This window comes from Ooceraea biroi, chromosome 2 (assembly GCF_003672135.1).
Source record: "Ooceraea biroi isolate clonal line C1 chromosome 2, Obir_v5.4, whole genome shotgun sequence".
Taxonomy (NCBI): domain Eukaryota; kingdom Metazoa; phylum Arthropoda; class Insecta; order Hymenoptera; family Formicidae; genus Ooceraea; species Ooceraea biroi.
In genome coordinates, this window is record NC_039507.1 from 11792176 (window position 1) to 11813452 (window position 21277).

Sequence of the window (21277 nt, forward strand, 5' to 3'; positions counted from 1 at the left end):
CTACTAAACGCACAGTCTGTCTTAAATCTGTTCACGGTCTCGCAACCTTTCCGCGAAACCCGCGAATTCATAAAATGTCCATAAAGCACAACGAACGAATTCTTCGTAGCGCACTCTATAATAGTACCGAGCTCACACCGATGCGAATATCCCACTTCTGAATTTGTAGGATGATTGAGTGGACACGGTTTTGGGATATAAAGATACTGTATTTCATACAGTGTGAATCGTAGCTCGGTCGAAGAGAGACTGCCTAATACGCTCGGTTTCTTTATAAAAACGGCGGAATTACAATCCGTCGCCAATTCGGCGGCTCGTCTGATATTCGAGCAAAGCTATGCCGCGCTGGCCGGTATCGTTTATTATTATATCGGCGGCGTTCGAATTCTCTTTATCGCTTATATCAAACGCCACGGCGTCTTAAACTCTCACACACAAAAGAATTCATAAAATACACCTGGGAACCACACACAAAACAACAAAAATCAATCATAGACTACGTAATCATAAAACAAAGCACTAAATTTAGGATACAAGATGTAGATACGAGTACAAAGAGGTGCTACCTGTGGGTCCGACCACTACCTGCGTAAGGCAAGAATTTGCTTACCTAAATGAAAAGAAAGGATAGAAGAAGATATCCACCCCAAAACATCGGAAAACGAAAAGGCTGATTATCCCAAATATAATCTAGAAGGATTAATAGAAGAAAATACTAAATATCTATACCAGCAAAGACTAAATGGATATCTAAACGAATCAAAAAAGATTTCTATAAAACATATAATAATATAATTGAAAGCCTACACAAAGCAGCAAATAAAGTCTTAGGAAAAAAGGGAGCTAGAACAAATAACAAATTGTGATGGATGAAAGATATTGAGGATCTCATTAAACAAAACACGCAGAAGTATGAAAAATGGTTGGGTACAAAAATCAAAGAGACAGGGAAGAATATGACAAGATTAAAAGAGAAGTAAGAAAAACAATCAAGTTTAAAAAAAAACGAGATGTGGAACAGAAAATGTAAAGAAATAGATACTTAGATAGGAGTGAGTTCCAGTTGCGCACATTAATAAAATCGGACACGAAGATATTTTCCGATCGGACACAGTTTCCATCGGACACAGTTCCGTTCGGACACAGATTCCATCGGACACAGTTACTATCGGACACAGATTCTATCGGACACAGATTCTATCGGACACAGATTCTATCGGACACACCCACCACCCGCATTACCCGCCCCACGCAAACACTATCGAGTCATCGGTACGATTCTGCATTGGTTCAACGACGTGAAAAGTCAAAAACATAGACCTCCTTGAAGCCATGTAGAATCGTACCGATGATTCGCCTTCGGGGAAGCACCCTCCACCTGCACCCCCGCCGAAAAAAATATAAACAAACTCCAGATGGACTACCCCGCCCACGGTGGTTCCCAATTGGCATGGAATGTCCAAGACACGGATCTCGTCGAACCCATGCCGAATCATTTAATAATCATTAAACATTTTTTGGTAATAACTGTATCCGATTGAAACTGTATGTGTCCGATAGAATCTGTGTCCGATCGGAACTGTGTCCGATGGAAACTGTCCAATCGGGACTGTGTCCGATTGGAAATGTGTCCGATCGGAAATGTGTCCGATCGGAAATGTGTCCGATCGAAACTGTGTCGATCGGAAAATATCTTCATGTCCGATGATTAATGTGCGCAATCGGGACAATCTCGTCCATATGCAACTGTATGTGTCCGATGGTAACTCACTGATATATATTACAACTGGATAGCGGATAGACCGAAATTTTTGTGTGGATATGAACGGCGTCATACTGGAAAAAGCTTGGTATTTTCGGGCGTCATCGGAAACCGTCGTGAGCGTTCGTGAATCGCCGCGTAAACATTGTGGCTGCATTCGTTTACGCAGTAATTAGTGCATCCACTGCGTATCTCATCTGCTGATCACGTGACATAATTTGCCGAACGTACTCCTGCGTGAACGGCTGCGCGTGTGTGGATTGGTGCGGAGTGTTTTGGAGCGCTTCAAATGGGACTTTCGGTTGCGTTTCAGTAAAGCGGCTCGGTACATATCGTTAAGTAAATTTAGCAATTTTGCGGCAGTAATTTTTAAGATATTTACCCTTTTGTTTAAAAGTTAGTTATTACTTGTTTTTTAAATATCTGAAGCACATTTCATTTAAAAATTTAATTTCTAGAATAATAATGGACGTGATATTGAATAATGTTATTCATATCATACGGTAATGGAACTGATCGACAGTGATAGTAACTCAGATTCTGATTTATGGTCAGATAGTAAATAATTTAATTATAATTTTAGAACGCTTCCATATTGAACTTGGACTGCGTTCCGATTTTCTAAATACTTTTTTATTTAGTTGGAACATTTCGAAGTAAAATAAATTCGTGATTTAGGTTTATTGGATCAGTATTAGAACATAATTTATTCAAAGTCTGTTGTAAAGGAAGTGGTAAATGAAATGTTCTACCTTTAACGTTTTGTATATTATATATTAGTATATTTAATTTAATTTTAATTATAATTTAATTATAATTTTGTAGGATCAATTTGCAGAGCTTGTTCTTCACCTTTCTCGTTCTTTATTTTTATAAAATAACTCATTTTCAAGGCAGATCCCATTCATATAGAACCAAGGCTGCGTTCCGTTATTCACTGCTAGAGACCCTCATAATCTCACAACATTTCGTAAACGGTCTGTTCATAAACAAATAATAAACATCTCTATAACATGGAGAGCTCTTAATACAGCATCAATAACGCAATAGTGAAACACGTCTCAAATATTATGACAGAATAATTCAATTATATTATTCAATTAATAATTTTCACTTCTAAATCATTTAAGAAATACTGTAAACAATTTCCAAACATCTTGAGAAAATCATAATTAATGTTGGTTAATTAATGTTGTTTAATTAATATACGAAATGTTGTAAGATTATGAGGTCTCTATTCACTGCCAGTACTGAAAATCGGAACGCAGCCCAAGTTCAATATGGAAGAGTTTTAAGGCCGGTATTCATAGTCGGATCTTATATACCAGCCTAAATGGAAGCAGTTTTACGTTCGTTTATGCAACACTGCAAGCAGAGCATCCAGAGCAGTACCTCTGAAGTAGCTGCGCAGATGGGATATATCTCTGCATAAACGAATGACAAACTGCGCTGCAGTCGCTTTCGCAGGCAGAGTAAACGAACAACATCTGCGGCAGCCACTGCGTAAACGAACGCACCCATTGTGCGTTCATCTGTTTGTTTTGACACAAAATGATGCGTTTATTACAAAAAAAGCTTTGACAAGAGCAAAGATGTACGCAGATCTCTTCACCGGTAAGTAACATCTACTTTATGATTTATAAATCAGTGGTAATCAATCACTCGATTAAATTGTAGGTTATGTTGAATAATTTTACTTTTTGTTGTTTTATTTCACGACCAATCAATGTTTATTATTTTTTTCAAATTTGTTCTTCGAAATATACTTCCAATATTTTCAACAACCACATATTTATCACATATTTGATCTATTGAATAATTCTTAACCTAATATGCACTTAAATGTCTCGCAAAACAGTGCGCATGTATGACTGCGCACACGACGATTCGCGACGGCTACCGAAGACGCTCGAAAATGCCAAGCTTTTTCCAACATAACGCCATTCATATCCACACAGAAAATTTGCGCTGCAGGATAGGGCATCCGCTATCCAGTTGTAATATACAGGGTGTCCCGGGTTTTAACCGACAAACTGCGGGAGCATATTCTACTAGTGGAAATAAGAAAAAATTCTTATATCGAGTTTGCTTAGAAATGCTTTATTACAAAGTTATAAACCAATATTGAAAAGAAATATGAGATAAGTAACAACGGATTTTTTCACAAAAATAAAAATTATGTACGCAATGATTTAGTGACGCATTTCAAAATGTCCTTGCACATCGATACAAGATAGACATCGACGTAGTACAGAATTTGTTACAGTACGACATTCCTAAAAATTTTGTTGCATCTCAGTAACTGAATTAGTAATTCGTTGCTTTAAATCTATCTGGTACTCTCCTGTTAGGAAATCTACGTTGATACTCTCGTACGGCAGCTCGTGCATTTCCGTCACAGAATCCGTACACGAAATGAATATCAGTGTATTCCTCATTTGAAAACGCTTTTGGCATTCTGATAGTAATTGCTAGTTCACACGACGATTGAAATCTAACAGCTACTGTTGTGAAAGTAACAATCATACTGAATCGTTTGAACATAGTGAACATGAATACATGTGAATACACATAACATAAACATCTTCGACCTTCCAAATTCTACGCTATGTTCCGTTGTTACTTATCTCATATTTCTTTTCAATATTGATTTATAACTTTGTAATAAAGCATTTCTAAGCAAACTCGATATAAGAATTTTTTCTTATTTCCACTAGTAGAATATGCTCCCGCAGTTTGTCGGTTAAAACCCGGGACACCCTGTATATCAGTGTGGTAACTGTGTCCGATCGGGACTGTGTCCGATGGTATCTGTGTCCGATTGGAACTGTGTCCGTATGGAATTACGCGTATATTCACCTTTGTTCCTCGTTTTCGATGTCCACTAAAGAAACATTCTTCGCTCGCTCATTACTTTCGAAGCTATTCGCTCTCGAGTGACATTCTACAAAATTGTTAGTGTAAATACTTGTAAGTAGGTATACAGGGTGTCTCGCGTAAGTTGTCCAATCGCTCAGCTGCAGGTAGATCTCGTTAAGTTGAACGAAAAAGTCTTATACCATTTTGCATTTTGCACGCAAACTTTTGAGATATTAATGAAAGAAGCTGAGCGAATCGTTACGCGCGATACGGCGCGAGGCGGGTAGGCGGGAATAGTAGGCTAGCCGCGCGCGCGACGCGATGGCTGCGAGTATCGGGTTACAGCGGCAAGCGGAACGACGCGTGGACAATGATTTCTCGGCGTCTCATTCACGCGCACGTGTTGACAGTCTCGTTCGCGCGCCGAGAATGTGTTGTCACACATTTCTTTTTTATACAGTTTTCAAGTTTTATTAATTTATTAATATTATTATTATTACTATTACTATTAATTATATTAATTTATTACTATTATTAATTAATATGGTTAATAATATTAATTGATATTATTACTCAGTATTTTCGTGCTATCTTCTCCACACCACCTGGCGGTAGATAGCATGGCGCGTTTTTTTTAAGTGGTTTCCTCAATAGGCCTAATCCACTCTAATTACTTAATGTAATAATTGTTCGAAGTGCCGTCCTCCCTCTTGTACACAGATTTCGGCTCTTCGACTAATATTGCGCGTCGCACGGTACGCCATGTCCGGCGTGATGGTATCGAAGGCCGCAACAATAGCTTCACGGACTTCTTGTTCTGCACCATCACGCCGGTGCTCTATCGCATTTTTAATATACCCCCGTACGAAATAATCTAATACATTTAAATCAGGCGACCGTACCGGCCAGATGATTGGGCCACCTCGACCCATCCACCTGTCCGGAAAACGCGCGTCTAAAATATCCCGCACTTGCCTGCTGTAATGTGCAGGAGCTCCATCGTGTTGATAAATCTACTTCTGCCGTATGTCGAGGGGAACATCTTCAAGGAGCAATGGAAGTTGATTCTGAATAAAAGCCGCGTACAGTGGTCCGTTTAGCCGCGGCGGAAGAAAATACGGACCGATCTGAAAATTATCATGAAACGTTAGCAGATAGGAGCGGAAGAAAAGTTGAAATAAAAGCTGAAATAAAAGATGTACTCACCACTCGATTTCCAATTACGCCAGCCCAAACATTTATGCTCCAACGATATTGGAATGCACCTTCTCGAACGGCGTGCGGATTTTCTTCTTGCCATTGCAAGAAGTTGCGTGAATTAAACACGCCGTTCGGTGTGAAGGTGGCCTCGTCCGTCCACAGGATGCAGTCGGGGAAGGAAATATTCCGCCGACACTGCGCAAGGAACCCTATACGTATTTCACTGATAATTAAGACGAATAGGCGATAAATACACTGCAAATGTCAAATAAAGACATCTTTAGAAACGTGGTGACGCATTATTGCATTAGATCGTACGCGGTTTGAATCGACAGATCCTGTTTCGCATAATCTTTGGACATTTTTCGATGTTTTTATAGAAAATTTTTTAATGTTATAAAATTAAGTCAAAGGTACAGAATGTCTTTCTTCCGGCACTGGCAGTTTGCGAGCGTCAATTGTTTATTGTCGAAATGCTCGTCTTCGACGCTTACGCTGCAGTGCACGATTTGGTTCCGTACGAGGCAAATCGAGCTTTTATTGCATTATGGTCCAATTTACCGCAAGTGAATATACGGATATGATTATCACGTATGGAATGGCAGGCGAAAATGCATTGGCCGCGGAACGCTTATACGCGGAAAGATTCCCCGAACGTCAACATCCGTCGCGAAGAACAATCTTACGAAACGTCCAAAGATTGCGAGAAACGGGGTCTCTCCTTTCAAATGTACGACCCGGAAGAGCAGTGCATCTGCACGTCCGCGATGAGGAACGAATTCTACGGGAATTTAAGAGAAATCCCGGATACAGTGTGCGTCGAGCAGCAAATACACTCGGCATATCCAAGGATGTAATACATTGCACATTACAGAGGAACAGACTGCATCCGTATCATTACCAACGGGTGCAACAGCTTCTTCCCGGCGATTTACAATCGCGCGTCTTTTTTTGTGAAGGTATTTCTATTATCTTTATTTGACATTTGCAGTGTATTTATCGCCTATTCGTCTTAATTATCAGTGAAATACGTATAGGGTTCCTTGCGCAGTGTCGGCGGAATATTTCCTTCCCCGACTGCATCCTGTGGACGGACGAGGCCACCTTCACACCGAACGGCGTGTTTAATTCACGCAACTTCTTGCAATGGCAAGAAGAAAATCCGCACGCCGTTCGAGAAGGTGCATTCCAATATCGTTGGAGCATAAATGTTTGGGCTGGCGTAATTGGAAATCGAGTGGTGAGTACATCTTTTATTTCAGCTTTTATTTCAACTTTTCTTCCGCTCCTATCTGCTAACGTTTCATGATAATTTTCAGATCGGTCCGTATTTTCTTCCGCCGCGGCTAAACGGACCACTGTACGCGGCTTTTATTCAGAATCAACTTCCATTGCTCCTTGAAGATGTTCCCCTCGACATACGGCAGAAGTAGATTTATCAACACGATGGAGCTCCTGCACATTACAGCAGGCAAGTGCGGGATATTTTAGACGCGCGTTTTCCGGACAGGTGGATGGGTCGAGGTGGCCCAATCATCTGGCCGGTACGGTCGCCTGATTTAAATGTATTAGATTATTTCGTACGGGGGTATATTAAAAATGCGATAGAGCACCGGCGTGATGGTGCAGAACAAGAAGTCCGTGAAGCTATTGTTGCGGCCTTCGATACCATCACGCCGGACATGGCGTACCGTGCGACGCGCAATATTAGTCGAAGAGCCGAAATCTGTGTACAAGAGGGAGGACGGCACTTCGAACAATTATTACATTAAGTAATTAGAGTGGATTAGGCCTATTGAGGAAACCACTTAAAAAAAACGCGCCATGCTATCTACCGCCAGGTGGTGTGGAGAAGATAGCACGAAAATACTGAGTAATAATATCAATTAATATTATTAACCATATTAATTAATAATAGTAATAAATTAATATAATTAATAGTAATAGTAATAATAATAATATTAATAAATTAATAAAACTTGAAAACTGTATAAAAAAGAAATGTGTGACAACACATTCTCGGCGCGCGAACGAGACTGTCAACACGTGCGCGTGAATGAGACGCCGAGAAATCATTGTCCACGCGTCGTTCCGCTTGCCGCTGTAACCCGATACTCGCAGCCATCGCGTCGCGCGCGCGGCTAGCCTACTATTCCCGCCTACCCGCCTCGCGCCGTATCGCGCGTAACGATTCGCTCAGCTTCTTTCATTAATATCTCAAAAGTTTGCGTGCAAAATGCAAAATGGTATAAGACTTTTTCGTTCAACTTAACGAGATCTACCTGCAGCTGAGCGATTGGACAACTTATGCGAGACACCCTGTATAGGGAGAGTTCTAACCCATAGGGCAACGAGAGGGGTGCGGGGGAAGAGAGAGGAGCGGGGCTAGGGAAGGGGAGGGGGAGGAGGAGGGGAGGATAGATGGCGCCACCGTCGCCTTTCCCATCACTAGATGTGATTTCCGGTTTCCCCCACCACCGGATGTGGTTTCCCAGTGTAACGGTTATTTTGTAATTTTCCCCTCCTCCGGATATGGATTTCAGGTGTAACGGCTATTTTTGAATATCTTGCAAGTTCGAAAATGACGTCACGTTTATTTTTGGATATCCGCTTGAACATGTACGGACGTGTTCGAACCCGCACAGTAGCGGAAATGATGTCACGGTTATTTTTGGATATCCAGTGTTTGCCTTCCCCCTCCATCGGATGTGGTTTCCCGGTATCGGATATTTTTGAATATCCTGCGAGTTCGAAAATGACGTCACATTTATTTGTAAATATCCGCTGGGACCCGCACGAACGTGTTCGAACCTGTACATTAGCGTAAATGATATCACGGTTATTTTTGGATATCCGCTGGGACCTGCACGGACGTGTTCGAACCTGTACATTAGCGAAAATAATGTCACGTTTATTTTTAGATATCCGCTGGAACCTGCACGGACGTGTTCGAACCTGTACATTAGCGGAAATAATGTCACGTTTATTTTTGGATATCCGCTGGAACGTGCACGGACGTGTTCGAACCTGTACGGACACGTTCAAAGTCGTACGTTCTGTTCAATATATGGAAACGTTCACATCGTCGTACTTTCTCTCTAACGGTCGACCGCTATCGCTACATATGATACATGGACGGGCATAGGGGAGGATGAAAAGGTTCAACACGATAAAGAGACACAATTTGATCCGAAAAAAAAGAATTTATTTATCGTAATTAATACGTGTACATATTATATAATATTTATCGTGATTAATATTATACGTATAATATATTATATTATAATATGTGCGTGTACATGGGAGCTCTCTCTATGTAGCGTGTAACCTGAATATTTCCAAAGACCACAACCAGCAGTTCACAATCGAGCGGATCGTTTTGGTCGAAGTCCGCGCTGTCGCATATGGCCCTGAGAACGCTGGAAGGATCCTCAACACCCGCAGCGATGTGCTTGAAGCACGCAGTTTAGACTCGACTCGTCCGACGACGCTGGCCATCGTGCTGGTGATGCGCTTGACGCAGTGTCGCAATCCGTACAGGTAGCGCACTGTCGATGTGGACAGGGTCAAACGTCCGGACGGAGTGTCCAGACGTATGGTCGGTTGATCGTTGAGGGTAGCAAAGCGTACCGTGAGGTCGTCCAGGCACATAGGTGGAGTCGGACAGTGCTCGCTGTTAACCCGCGCGAGGTAGTCGCAGATGATGCTTCTACTGTCCACCAGTCCTCTCCACATTTCGGTGGACAGCAGTATCTCCTTGTCGGTAGTATTCTCTAGCATGATGTTCACGGCCACGGCATCCGCGGTCGGAGGGATGCCTATTCCAATCTCCAGATACTTGTAGCCGGTTCTAGTCAGGTTGTATCTGCAGCTGAGTATATGCATGCATCGTACGTCGACATTGGGCGTCGCGGCGACGCACAGTGGGCGAAACCCGGACAAAAATTGATTTTTAATATTTGTTGAAATGGATAAAATCAATTACACTGGGGAACACGAATGTTTTGTCGGGCCAATGGCAACTCATTCTGATAGGTTTTTTCCCGTAGAATCCAAATGTGGAAATGAAAATAGTAAATTGGCTCTAGTGTTTAAACAAAACGAGGTCAAATGTACAAAAACCGTCGGTTTTTGGTCATTTTTGAACACCTGTAGAAAACAACGGGAGCTCCTAGAACTTTCTAATTGAGATTAAATGAAAGCCTAAACTTTGTCCTTTTAGGCTATAGATCGAAAAATGAGGTGCCTTTAACTTGGAGTAACAATTTTTTTACGAGCGCGCACCGATTCCGCCACATGCTTTTCTGGCCGCGTGCACTGTTCTCTCCGCTCTCCAATTATTTTATCACTAGCATCCCCTGTCTTCGGCTTCGTCTGTGTTTTTCTACAGTATATTTACCACAAATGTAGCAGAATACATCTGGATGATTAAGACAAAGTTTTCGTAATGAACTCATATTTATACAAACCTTAAATCGTAATTCCAATGTTTATACGATGTAAATAAATAAGAATGGTACCTCGCACTTGCAAACACACTTTATGACTCGTAACAAACTCACGAGATGCATCTGCTCATTCATCTGCTCATACATGTGGCGGATCGCATGTGGCGGAATCGGTGCGCGTTCGTAAAACAATTGTTACTCCAAGTTAAAGACACCTCATTTTTCAATCTATAGCCTAAAAGGGCAAGGTTTAGGCTTTCATTTCATCCTAATTACAAAGTTCTAGGAGCTCCCGTAGTTTTTTTACAGGTGTTCAAAAATACGGTTTTTTGCACTTTTGATCCCGTTTATTTAAAAAACCAGAGCCAATTTAGTATTTTAAAGGCCAGATTCATGTTTAGCGCACCCAAATTAGTAAAGAATACCCATTCCCTTAAAAACAATCTAAAAACGATAAATTTTGTTGACCAGTGTTATTTTATGACTTTAAGGAGACCCTGAACTTGATGGAAAACAAACATAAAACGCTAAATAGTAATAAATTTAAGTTGATATTTATATTTAAATATTGTTGCGAATATTCATTCAGTTAGTTTCGTAACATGTTTGTGTCTATTCAAATTTTTTGTACACAACTACAAGTACATGAAAAATTAAAAAAAATTCACTTATAATGTTCTTTATATACTTTATCGAAAAATATATTTTATATTTTTTTAAAACATATTTATTAATTATTTAAAAATAAAATAATCGACTAACGTATTTTAGTTCACTTTTGCATAAAGAAAGTAAGTTTTTAATGCATGATTTAATAAGTTTGACCGATTATGCCCGAATGAAACTAGGATGAATCTTTTTTTTAAAGTGTCTTTTAAATTATGAAACAAACTCCATTTGCCGATTTTTGCCTATTGAAAAGTTATTAACCATATAATAATAATATACGTATTTTCATGTAGATTGGCGAAATCCGAAAAAACTCGATAATTCGGTAAATTCAGCAATAAAGGTTTAGAAAATTGGTACACCTAGGTAATTTTGGGCATAGATTCTAAATTTTAAATCAAAATGGCCGATTCAATATGGCGGAATGAAAACTCAAAACTTACATGTAAAGTAATTGTCTATATGTAATATGTACGAATAAAATTAAGCATTTTTTTAATATAATAGGAAATATAGTAGAAAATATTGAAAATGCATAAATATATATATACACAAATAAATTTATCAACGAAAAACTATTTAATTTGATCATAACTGACATTAATCTCGATGTTCAGATTATGTATTCGCACATTGCAAGACTATCTAACCTCCAACTTTAATAACTACGCGCCAACGGTTTGTCAGTCTTACAACTTTCCACTAGAGGGCTTTTTAGGTCAACTCTTTCTCACTAGTAACAAATGTTTCAAAAAGGTTATAAGATTCGAATAAATGTTACTTTGGATCAAGCGATATTTATAGCGAGATCTGTGTTGACAGTATCTGTGTTGAAAGTTTCTGGTTTTATTTATATTGGCTGATTTACAGGTTTATTGAAGAATTTATTCCATAATTTATTCAAGAGTTCATAGAGTTGATTCAACTAACTTTATTTGTGTATATATTTATTCATTTTCAATATTTTCTAATATATTTCCTATTATAAGTGTTTAATTTTATTCGTACATATTACATATAGAAAATTACTTAATTTTTGTCATATTTTTTATCTCGAAGCAATTTCGATTCATAAGTTGCGTATAAAGTGAAAAAAATGGCGGATATTATACTGAAAAATAGCATTTTATGTGACTTTATTTGGAATAATAATGACAAACGGAAGTCACATCTCGAAGTAATAATGGAGAACATAAAAAAGATAAAAACTACAATAAAACGCAACTTCTTGAAATTAAAAAACATGTTAATAATACTTTTATTTCCAAATATACAAAATATTGGTCAAATGTGAATCGAACACGAACAATCTTCATAACAAAATACAGTAAGTTTATGGAAAGCGAAATTAAAATAACATTTAATAAGATATATCACACATCCGTAGCCACTACTACTGGGAGTAATAATTCAGTATCCAGTAATGCAGGAAATCGTGGTCGTCCACGCAAATCATATGACCAATGTAACTACAAGATCCAAAAAAGACGGTCACATGAACTTTGCAGCAAGTACAGCCAAGAACTGTTGCGTTCAGCTGTTATGCCCGACAATAAAACGCGCTGTAAATATATACCGAATAATGAACAAGATGATGAAACATTTACGAATAAAATTCTGGCAATGTATATGGACTTAGGTTTATCAAAAAGAAAATATGAATTGCTTCGAACGTATAATAAAAGCTTATTCGGAGATAAGCTCTATCCTCCTTATGCGAAAATTCAGAGTGCCAAAAAAACTGTTACCCTCAAAATATTACTGTAACTGAAAATGGTGCTAAAATCAAATTGTAATCTCTGCTAGATCACACTACATCTCAAATTATAAAATCATTGCCAAACCAAGATTTTCTCGACATAAACACTCAAGAATTGATTTTACATGGAAAATGGGGAATGGACGGTGCTTCTGATCAACAAAATTTTAAACAAAAATGGTCAACAAATAACAATAGTAATGATACAAACGTTATGTCTGACAGTACAGTGTTTGTAATAAGTTATGTGCCCTTAATATTGACAGACAGTCACGATAGTAGTCGTATTTTATGAAGAAATGATAGACCATCGTCCATAAGATTTTGCAGACCACTTGAATTTAAATTTACCAAAGAAACATCATCTACAATTTCGGAGTATTACAATTTCTATATGGATGAAATTAACAATCTTCAGCCTTCAGTGGAAAATAAATCCGATAAATATTTTAAAGTCACTCATACTTTATGTTGAAACCTTAGGCAGGTGGAGTGTATGTGTAGGATAAACTACTACGTAGATAGGTACGAGAAATGATACACGACTGTTTTCACTTTGAAAGAATATAAAGAGTATATTATACGTCTGCTCAGTTTGAGTGTACAAGGAAGAGTGACGCGATTCCGCTGGAGACTACTTTCGAATAACAGATTCGCTAGGCTGACGACAAGTCGCGATACTACACCCTAACTATGAGCGCGCTTTACAAAAATACTAAACATATATAGAGAAGCACGATTAACTTGCTTTGACACTTCCGCCGTTTGAGTGCTTCTCTGCATTATCGTTGTGGCGATTGCATCGCCGCAGACCTAGAAATTAGAAAGACGCGACCCAACGTATCATGATACACATATACACACACATATACATACGCGTACATACGGGTACAGAGTCAACAACTGAAGAAGGTAGACAACACGCGAGACGGAAAGCGAGAAAACAATAATAGAGGAAGCCGTTACAGACAACCGTCGTAATTTATTAAAATCAAGTAAAAGTTGTATTTTGCTATACGGATTGCGCCGATGCACATGCACGTCATATTTAAAACCGCGAGTCAAAGTTTAGAGACGGTTAAGCGTAGCCCGCGGAATGGATAGGAAAGCGAAAGGTTTTCTCTCGGGAAGATTTTGAAGTCTTCGAGAGATTTCCAGGAGGACACAGAAGTCGAGACTGGCGAGCAAACAAGCAGATTATTATTCGACCGGTATCTCTCAGCGAGTGCGGACGTGTTCAACGGGTGTATTCGGAATTCAGATTTACAATAAATTTCGGACTGACTCTCAACGCAAAATTAACATTTCCTTCTTTTGTTACACCCGGACACATTATTCTCCTGACACACAAAACACAGATAACCAAATTGTAAATACCTAAACTATCACGTAAATTACTGAAACGCAGCTTTGGCAAAGCTTTGGTAAGTATATCAGCTTTTTGAGTAGCAGTTGGAACATATTCGAGTTTTAATGCTTTATTTTCTACGGTTTCCCGAATATAATGATATCTAATGTCTATGTGTTTCGTACGGTTGTGAAACTCAGGATTTTTAACTAGTTTTATTGCACTCTGACTATCTACATAAAGAGTAGTAGGAAGATCATATGGATAGCCTAAATTGTTCAATAATTTTCTCAACCACACGGACTCTTTAGCAGCAGCCGCTGCAGCCACGTATTCCGCTTCCGTGGTGCTGAGAGTAACTAATCCTTGCCGCTGAGACGTCCAGGTTACAGGTCCCTGCCCGATACAAAAAATATATCCAGTGGTGGATCTCCTCATGTCAACATCGTTTGCGAAATCCGCATCGGAATATCTTACAAGTTTCAAACCTTTCTGGTCTTTTTTATACATCACGCCATAATCTATAGTGCCTATCAAATACGCAATAATACGCTTTACTGCGTTCCAATGACTCGCCGTCGGATTATTCACATATTTGCTAACATTGCTCACCGCATACGCAATGTCTGGACACGATACAATAGAGAGAAATATCAGAGATCCTACCGCTTCGCGATACGGCACTCTCGTTAACTCATTTTCTGTTTCGCTTGCTGCATGTAAAGCAGCGTGAGGATCAGCTGGAATACCAACTGCCTTTGCATCTGACATATTAAATCTTTCTATTATTTTAGCTGTATAAGCTCTTTGATGTATAAAAATTGATTTATCCGCCCGATTTCTCACAATCTGCATTCCAACATAAGTGCTTGCATCGCTTACCGTAATAGTAAATTTACTACGAAGACAATCAATAACAGCTTGCACCCCTTTTTCTGACTTAGCAGCTATGAAACCATCATCCACGAATAACCCTAAATAAACGGTCTCTCCTTTGAATTCTCCTACAAACAAACTTTTATCTGCTTCGGTTACAACAACCTTAAACTGTTTTAAGAAACACGTGAACTTTTTGTTCCAGCATCGCGGTGCCTGTTTTAAACCATATAACGATTTTTCTAACTTACATACTAAATCTGACTTCTTGTTTGTTAGTCCTTTTACGCATTGATCAATTTCGAGTCCGTCAGGTATTTCCATATAAATTTTTTCATCAAGTTTGCCATATAAGAACGCGGTTTGTACATCAAATTGCCCTAACGCCAGATCTTCCTGTGCTACAGTAGCTAGTAAGACTCTCAAGGTATCATACCTTACAACAGGAGAGAATGTTTCTGTAAAATCTATTCCCTGCCTTTGTTTACACCCTCTGGCGCAGATCCTGGCCTTGTGTCGTACGGCTTTAGTGTTGGGGTTCTCTATCGTCTTGAAGATCCACTTGGAATCGATTGTTGACATCTTTGGCTCCCTTTTCACCAGCGACCATGTGTTGTTTTTTCTGTGAGCCTGAAGTTCGTCATCAATCGCTCTCTTCCAAGCGTCAACATCTCGTCCGGTTACCGCTTCTTGAAACGAACTAGGAATCTTATGTTCTGCTATATAAGATTCATACCTGCGAGGCGGACGAAGGCCCGACCGGTCTCTCAGGTTCCTCTGTCGTGCCTCTGAGATCTCCGCTGGTTGCTCAGCGGGTTGCTCCTCCGGTTCCATGAATAGATCACTGTCGTCACTGTCATCTACTTCTATAGGTCGAGGCTCCTCATCCTGAGGATCATCCTCCTCCTCATCCTCCTGGTTTGTGGCAGTTAGTTTAACTTCGGTTTCCTCTGGTTCATTGCTATTCGCTGAGAGTTCGCCCGGTTGCTCATCGAATACTACATTCCTCGATACAACGACCTTCTTTCCTGCTGAATCGTACAGTCTATAGTTCGGTGATTCTCCTTGATATCCAACCATTATCACCTTCTTGGCTCTTGCATCGAACTTTTTCGTAAACATTTTAGGGATATGCATGTACGCCTCGGAACCAAAAATCTTCATATGTTGCAGATTTAGTTTTTTTCCCATCCAGAGCTCAAAAGGTATTTTGTAGTGGTCTGTAGCAGATGAAACGACTCGATTTAGAATATACACTGCGGTATTTACTGCTTCCGCCCAAAGGTGCTGCGGTAAGTTTTTCGCTTGAAGCATGGTCCTCGCACTCTCCACAATAGTGCGGTTGTCTCGTTCACTCTTACCATTCCGCTCCGGGGTGAATGACGCAGAATTTTCCATGACGATTCCTCGATTTGCAAGATACTTCAGCATCTTCTCATTACAATATTCGCGGCCGTTGTCGCAGCGCAACGTTTTCATAGTCTTCTAGAATTTATTTCGTACTGGTTGCTCGAATTCTTTGAATCTGTCAAACACGTCTGCTTTATGTTTCATAAAGTAAACATACCTATACCCAGTAGCATCATCTTTGAATGTAAAAAAGAAGCGCGATCCTTCTAGGGAAGTGTTTGTCATCGGCCCGCATACATCTGAGTGTATATACTCTCCAGATTGAGTGTTCCGCTTCTTGGTGTTCTCCTGGAAGGGGAGCCGATGTGACTTTCCCAGCTGGCACGCTCCACACAGAAATTTCTTAGTGTCTTTCAAATTCACTCCGTCGACAACACGTTTTTGCACCATTTCGCGTAGCATCCGCCCGTTCGCATGTCCAAGTTTCTCATGCCACGTTTGTATTGACGTGCATGATACGTTGACTTCAGCAGGATTGCTAGACAGTAGCACTTGAAAGAACATACGATAGAGTGAATTTTTCTGCTTTTGTCCAGACGCGACTGTCACACTGTTGTTCTTGATCTGAATTTGATCACCACAGAATGTGACTTCGTATCCTCTAGAGGCACAAACACCGACCGAAAACAAGTTTTTCTTTAGTTTTGGCACATACAACACGTCCTCAATAACACCTTTATGCCAACCATTGTTCATGAATTTCAAAATCTCAACCGTCCCGACACCACGTACCGCGCACTCTCCGTTGTCACCTAGCGAGATTGTATCACCATCTCTGGTAGGACGAAAGTCTGAAAGCCAATCACGTCGGTAAGTCACATGTCGCGAGGCACCACTGTCTATCAGCCAGATATCACTCGTATCCGCCGCGAAAAGCCGAGCGATTCCTTTGTCTTTCGGTAACTTATTCTTCTGTTCACACCGCGCCATCTTCACGTCGCCCGACTCAATCACGAACGCGGAACCACTGTTTGCTTCAGATTTTGAATTGTTGTCCTTGTTGTGCTTTGACCTACACTCACGCGAGAAATGACCTTTTTTCTTGCACTTGAAACACTGTGTGTCCTTTTTTGTTTGACTTTGTTTCTTGTCTCCTTTGTCCGATTGTGTGCCGTGGTTCTTGAAGTTCTTCTTTTTCCCAGTGTAGAGAGCAGTTTCCACTTCACTTTCAGTGTTTAATTTTGACTCTTCCTTTATCAGCCTTTCTTGCAGACTAGTCAAATTTTGTCTGTTGAGGTCTACGCTATCCCAGGCTGTCTGGAACATGCTAAACTTGGAGGTCAAACTCCCCAATATCTTGGCCATAACGGTTACTTCCGTGAGATTCTCTCCAACATCCGACAATTGCCTGGCTATATTTTGTACCTTCGCTATATGTTGAACAACCGTGTCGTTCGGTCCCATGCGATACTCAATAAACTTTTGCATCATGAGCAATTTGTTACTGGCAGACTTCTGTTCATGTATTTGCGACAACTTGATCCACATGTCTTCAGCAGTTGTACATGTTAGTAAACTCTCGAGTTGAGAATATTCCATCGTTGACGATATAAGGAACATGGCCTTGGCGTTGTCCTTGGCCCATGTTTTGGCTGCGATTGACGTCTGATCCTCTGGTCTTGCTCGTGTTCCTTCCACGACATCCAGAATTCCATGAGCCAGGAATAAAGCTTTTACTTGAAATTTCCAGCTTCGAAAATTATTTCCGTTGAACTTGGCGACATTCCGTGCCGAAATTTCTTCAGCCATTGTGTCCTGAAGCTTCGTACCGTTACACGTATGAGCCGCGTGACCGTTCGTACTCGACACTTCACACAAAGCGATTATACCGGATTTTTTTTGCGCGCGCGTTCTTCTACGTACCACCTCTTCTACACAACTTACACTAAACGTTACCTGGGCCCATAACCTGTTGAAACCTTAGGCAGGTGGAGTGTATGTGTAGGATAAACTATTACGTAGATAGGTACGAGAAATGATACACGACTGTTTTCACTTTGAAAGAATATAAAGAGTATATTATACATCTGCTCAGTTTGAGTGTACAAGGAAGAGTGACGCGATTCCGCTGGAGACTACTTTCGAATAACAGATTCGCTAGGCTGACGACAAGTCGCGATACTACACCCTAACTATGAGCGCGCTTTACAAAAATACTAAACATATATAGAGAAGCACGATTAACTTGCTTTGACACTTTATATTGCACTATGATTGATGGAAAAGTGTGTAACGTGTTAACGCAACAGAAATCGACGGCATCCTGCAATATTTGTAGAGTAAGCCCAAAACATATAATGATTTACAATACATAAAAGAATTAAAGAATACATAAAAATTAACGAAGAACATTATAAATTTGGTTTATCTACCTTACATTGTTGGATACGCTTTATGGAGTGTTTATTACACATTTCGTATAATTTAGATTTTAAAGAAGGTTGGACTAAAGGATGTAATAAAATTGCACAACAAAACAGAAAGAGACAAATTCAAGATGGTTTGAAATCGCAATTATCTATCACAGTTGATGTCGTGAAACAAGGACATGGTACTACCAATGATGGTAATACAGTTAGGCAATTTTTTTCAAATTCTACAATTGTTTCTAATGTACTTGGAATCAATCAGGCACTTATAGAAAGGAAATATTTGGAAATATTTTACATGTCATGACAAGTGGTTTTGCAGTAGATTTGGAAAAATTTGACATATATGCCAGAGAAACTGCAGAATTGTTTATTAATTTATACGGATGGTACAGAATGCCCCCCTCTGTACATAAAGTACTAATACATGGTAGTGATATTATGCGAAAGTAGTTCTACCTATTGGCTATTTTTCAGAAGAGGCTCAAGAATCTGGAAATAAAATATTTAAAGCTGCTAGACGCTATTATAGTAGAACTTGTTCTCGTAAAAGCAATAATGAAGACATAATAAATTATCTTCTCATTTCCTCAGATCCTATTATTAGTGTCAGCAGATTGCGAAATGATAAAAAAATAATAAAAGAGTTATCAATCAAAGCACAAAATTTAATCAAGCAGACTGATTTAACTAATATTAATAACAGTGAAAATAATAATGACAATGTATCAAAAGATTCAGATACTGATACTTTAGAAGATTCAGATATTGAAAATTACTTTGAAAATCTTGACGATGATATCGTGGAAATGGAAATAGAATAAGCTGTGTTCTGCAAAATGTTGTGTTGAAAAGTTGTGTTGTTATCTAAATTAAAATTAAATGTTTTAAATTATATTTTAAATTAAAATTAAATATTTTATTTTCTAATGTAAATAAATGTAAATAAAAAACTCAGATTAAAATAAAAATATTAAAAATAAAAAATCCAGAAAATTGAAACAAAAGACAAAAAACCAAAAAGTTACAAAAAACAACAAACAAAATACCTTTTCTAAGACTGGTACCTTGTCGCGGTGAAGAGGCTTATAATTGCATACATTTTCAAATATAAAGTAGCAATTAAACCAAACCCAGTCATTGTTTAATGTGAAGGTAATATTCACTATTAACAATCTAGAGAATATTAATATATACATACATATATCGGCCATTTTGAATTTCACAGTTTCGAATATAAATTCGCATCCAGCGCCTTCAACAACTTATGTATATCAATTTTCAAAAAAAAACATCTAAGTTTTCATTTTTTACTCCGCCATATTGAATCGACCATTTTGAATTTAACCATTTTGACTTAAAATTTAGAATCTATGCTCAAAACTACCTAGGTATACCAATTTTCAAAAATTTTACTGCACAATTCATCGAGTTATTGATTTTTGTCCATATTTCCCGAATTTCGCCCACTGTGCGACGTCTCTCCACCTGTCGACAAGCGATGAGATGATGATACGTGAGTTAGCGGCCCGTAAGAACGTAGCCTCACGTGTAACTTACTCGCGACGTCGCTTCTTCATTGAGACCTCGTTCTCCTCCGGCTTCGGAGCGGTATTCTCCATCTGATTTAGCAGTAACTTGATGTGGTACATCACGCGGTGGACAGGACATACGTCTTCTCTTCTCAGAATAAGAATGTCCGACTGACGTATCCTCAGCGAGACGCAGTTTATATACCGTCCTTCTCCCATGTACAATAAGCGCGTTACGTAGAGAGGAATGCGTGTTTGTGTGGGAGTTGACTAATCAAACGAGCGAAAACGAGCGAGTCGAGCGAGCAGATCCCACGTGACATCATTTCCGCTAATGTACAGGTTCGAATACGTCCGTGCAGGTCCCAGCGGATATCCAAAAATAAACGTGACATCATTTCCGCTAATGCACAGGTTCGAACACGTCCGTGCGGGTCCCAGCGGATATTCAAAAATAAATGTGACGTCATTTTTGCACTTGCAGTATATTCAAAAATAGCCGTTACACCGGAAATCCACATCCAGTGGAGAAAATTAAAAAAATAGCCGTTACACCGGAAAACCACATCCGGTGGTGGGGGAAGGCGACGGTAGCGCCATCTACCCTCCTTCCCTTCCCCCGCACCCCCTCGTTGCCCCATAGGTTAGAACTTTTCCTATGTACTTACTCTTGTATATACTTCTTTATTTTTTTATGAAGTTGTTACGTTGTTAAAATAAACCAAAAAAGACAAAAAAAAGAGTGATTGTATTTCTGTCCATGTGCCGTCTGCGTCCATGGTCGCGCTAGTTGCAACTAGTGTCCTTAGAATACAGAGTCTGGCCATTCGGGCCTGTAGTGCGATTCTGTAACTCGTTATCGATAGTTTTCAGTATCGTTAACTAGCGACAGCCAATGGCAAAGTCGATCTTGAAGAAAAGCGTGACTCTCATAGGTTGTCGCTACATAACGATGGCAACATTGGCTGCGTTCAGCAGAAACAGCAGATCAGTGAGCACTCAGTGATTCTTCATTATAATTGGTTTCTGCACTTATTGTTAATAT

General features: G+C 39.4%; 1 protein-coding gene across 1 annotated transcript; it reads right to left on the bottom strand.

The window, feature by feature from the left end:
• Positions 1-8713: 8713 nt before the first annotated feature.
• On the bottom strand, positions 8714-20954 carry LOC113563662. Its single transcript, XM_026975591.1, has 2 exons — positions 20261-20954; positions 8714-9671 (listed from the first exon to the last, which is right to left on the bottom strand). The coding sequence occupies exons 1-2, from the start codon at positions 20449-20451 to the stop codon at positions 9134-9136; spliced, it is 729 nt and encodes a 242-aa protein (XP_026831392.1). The 5' UTR covers positions 20452-20954; the 3' UTR covers positions 8714-9133.
• Positions 20955-21277: the final 323 nt, after the last annotated feature.

Coding starts and splice junctions, on each gene's coding strand:
- LOC113563662 (XM_026975591.1), bottom strand. CDS start 20,451: ATGGGAGAAGGACGGTATATAAACTGCGTCTCGCTGAGGATACGTCAG. Junction 9,672..20,260: donor ATGAAGAAGCGACGTCGCGA/GTAAGTTACACG, acceptor CAACCTGACTAG/AACCGGCTACAAGTATCTGG.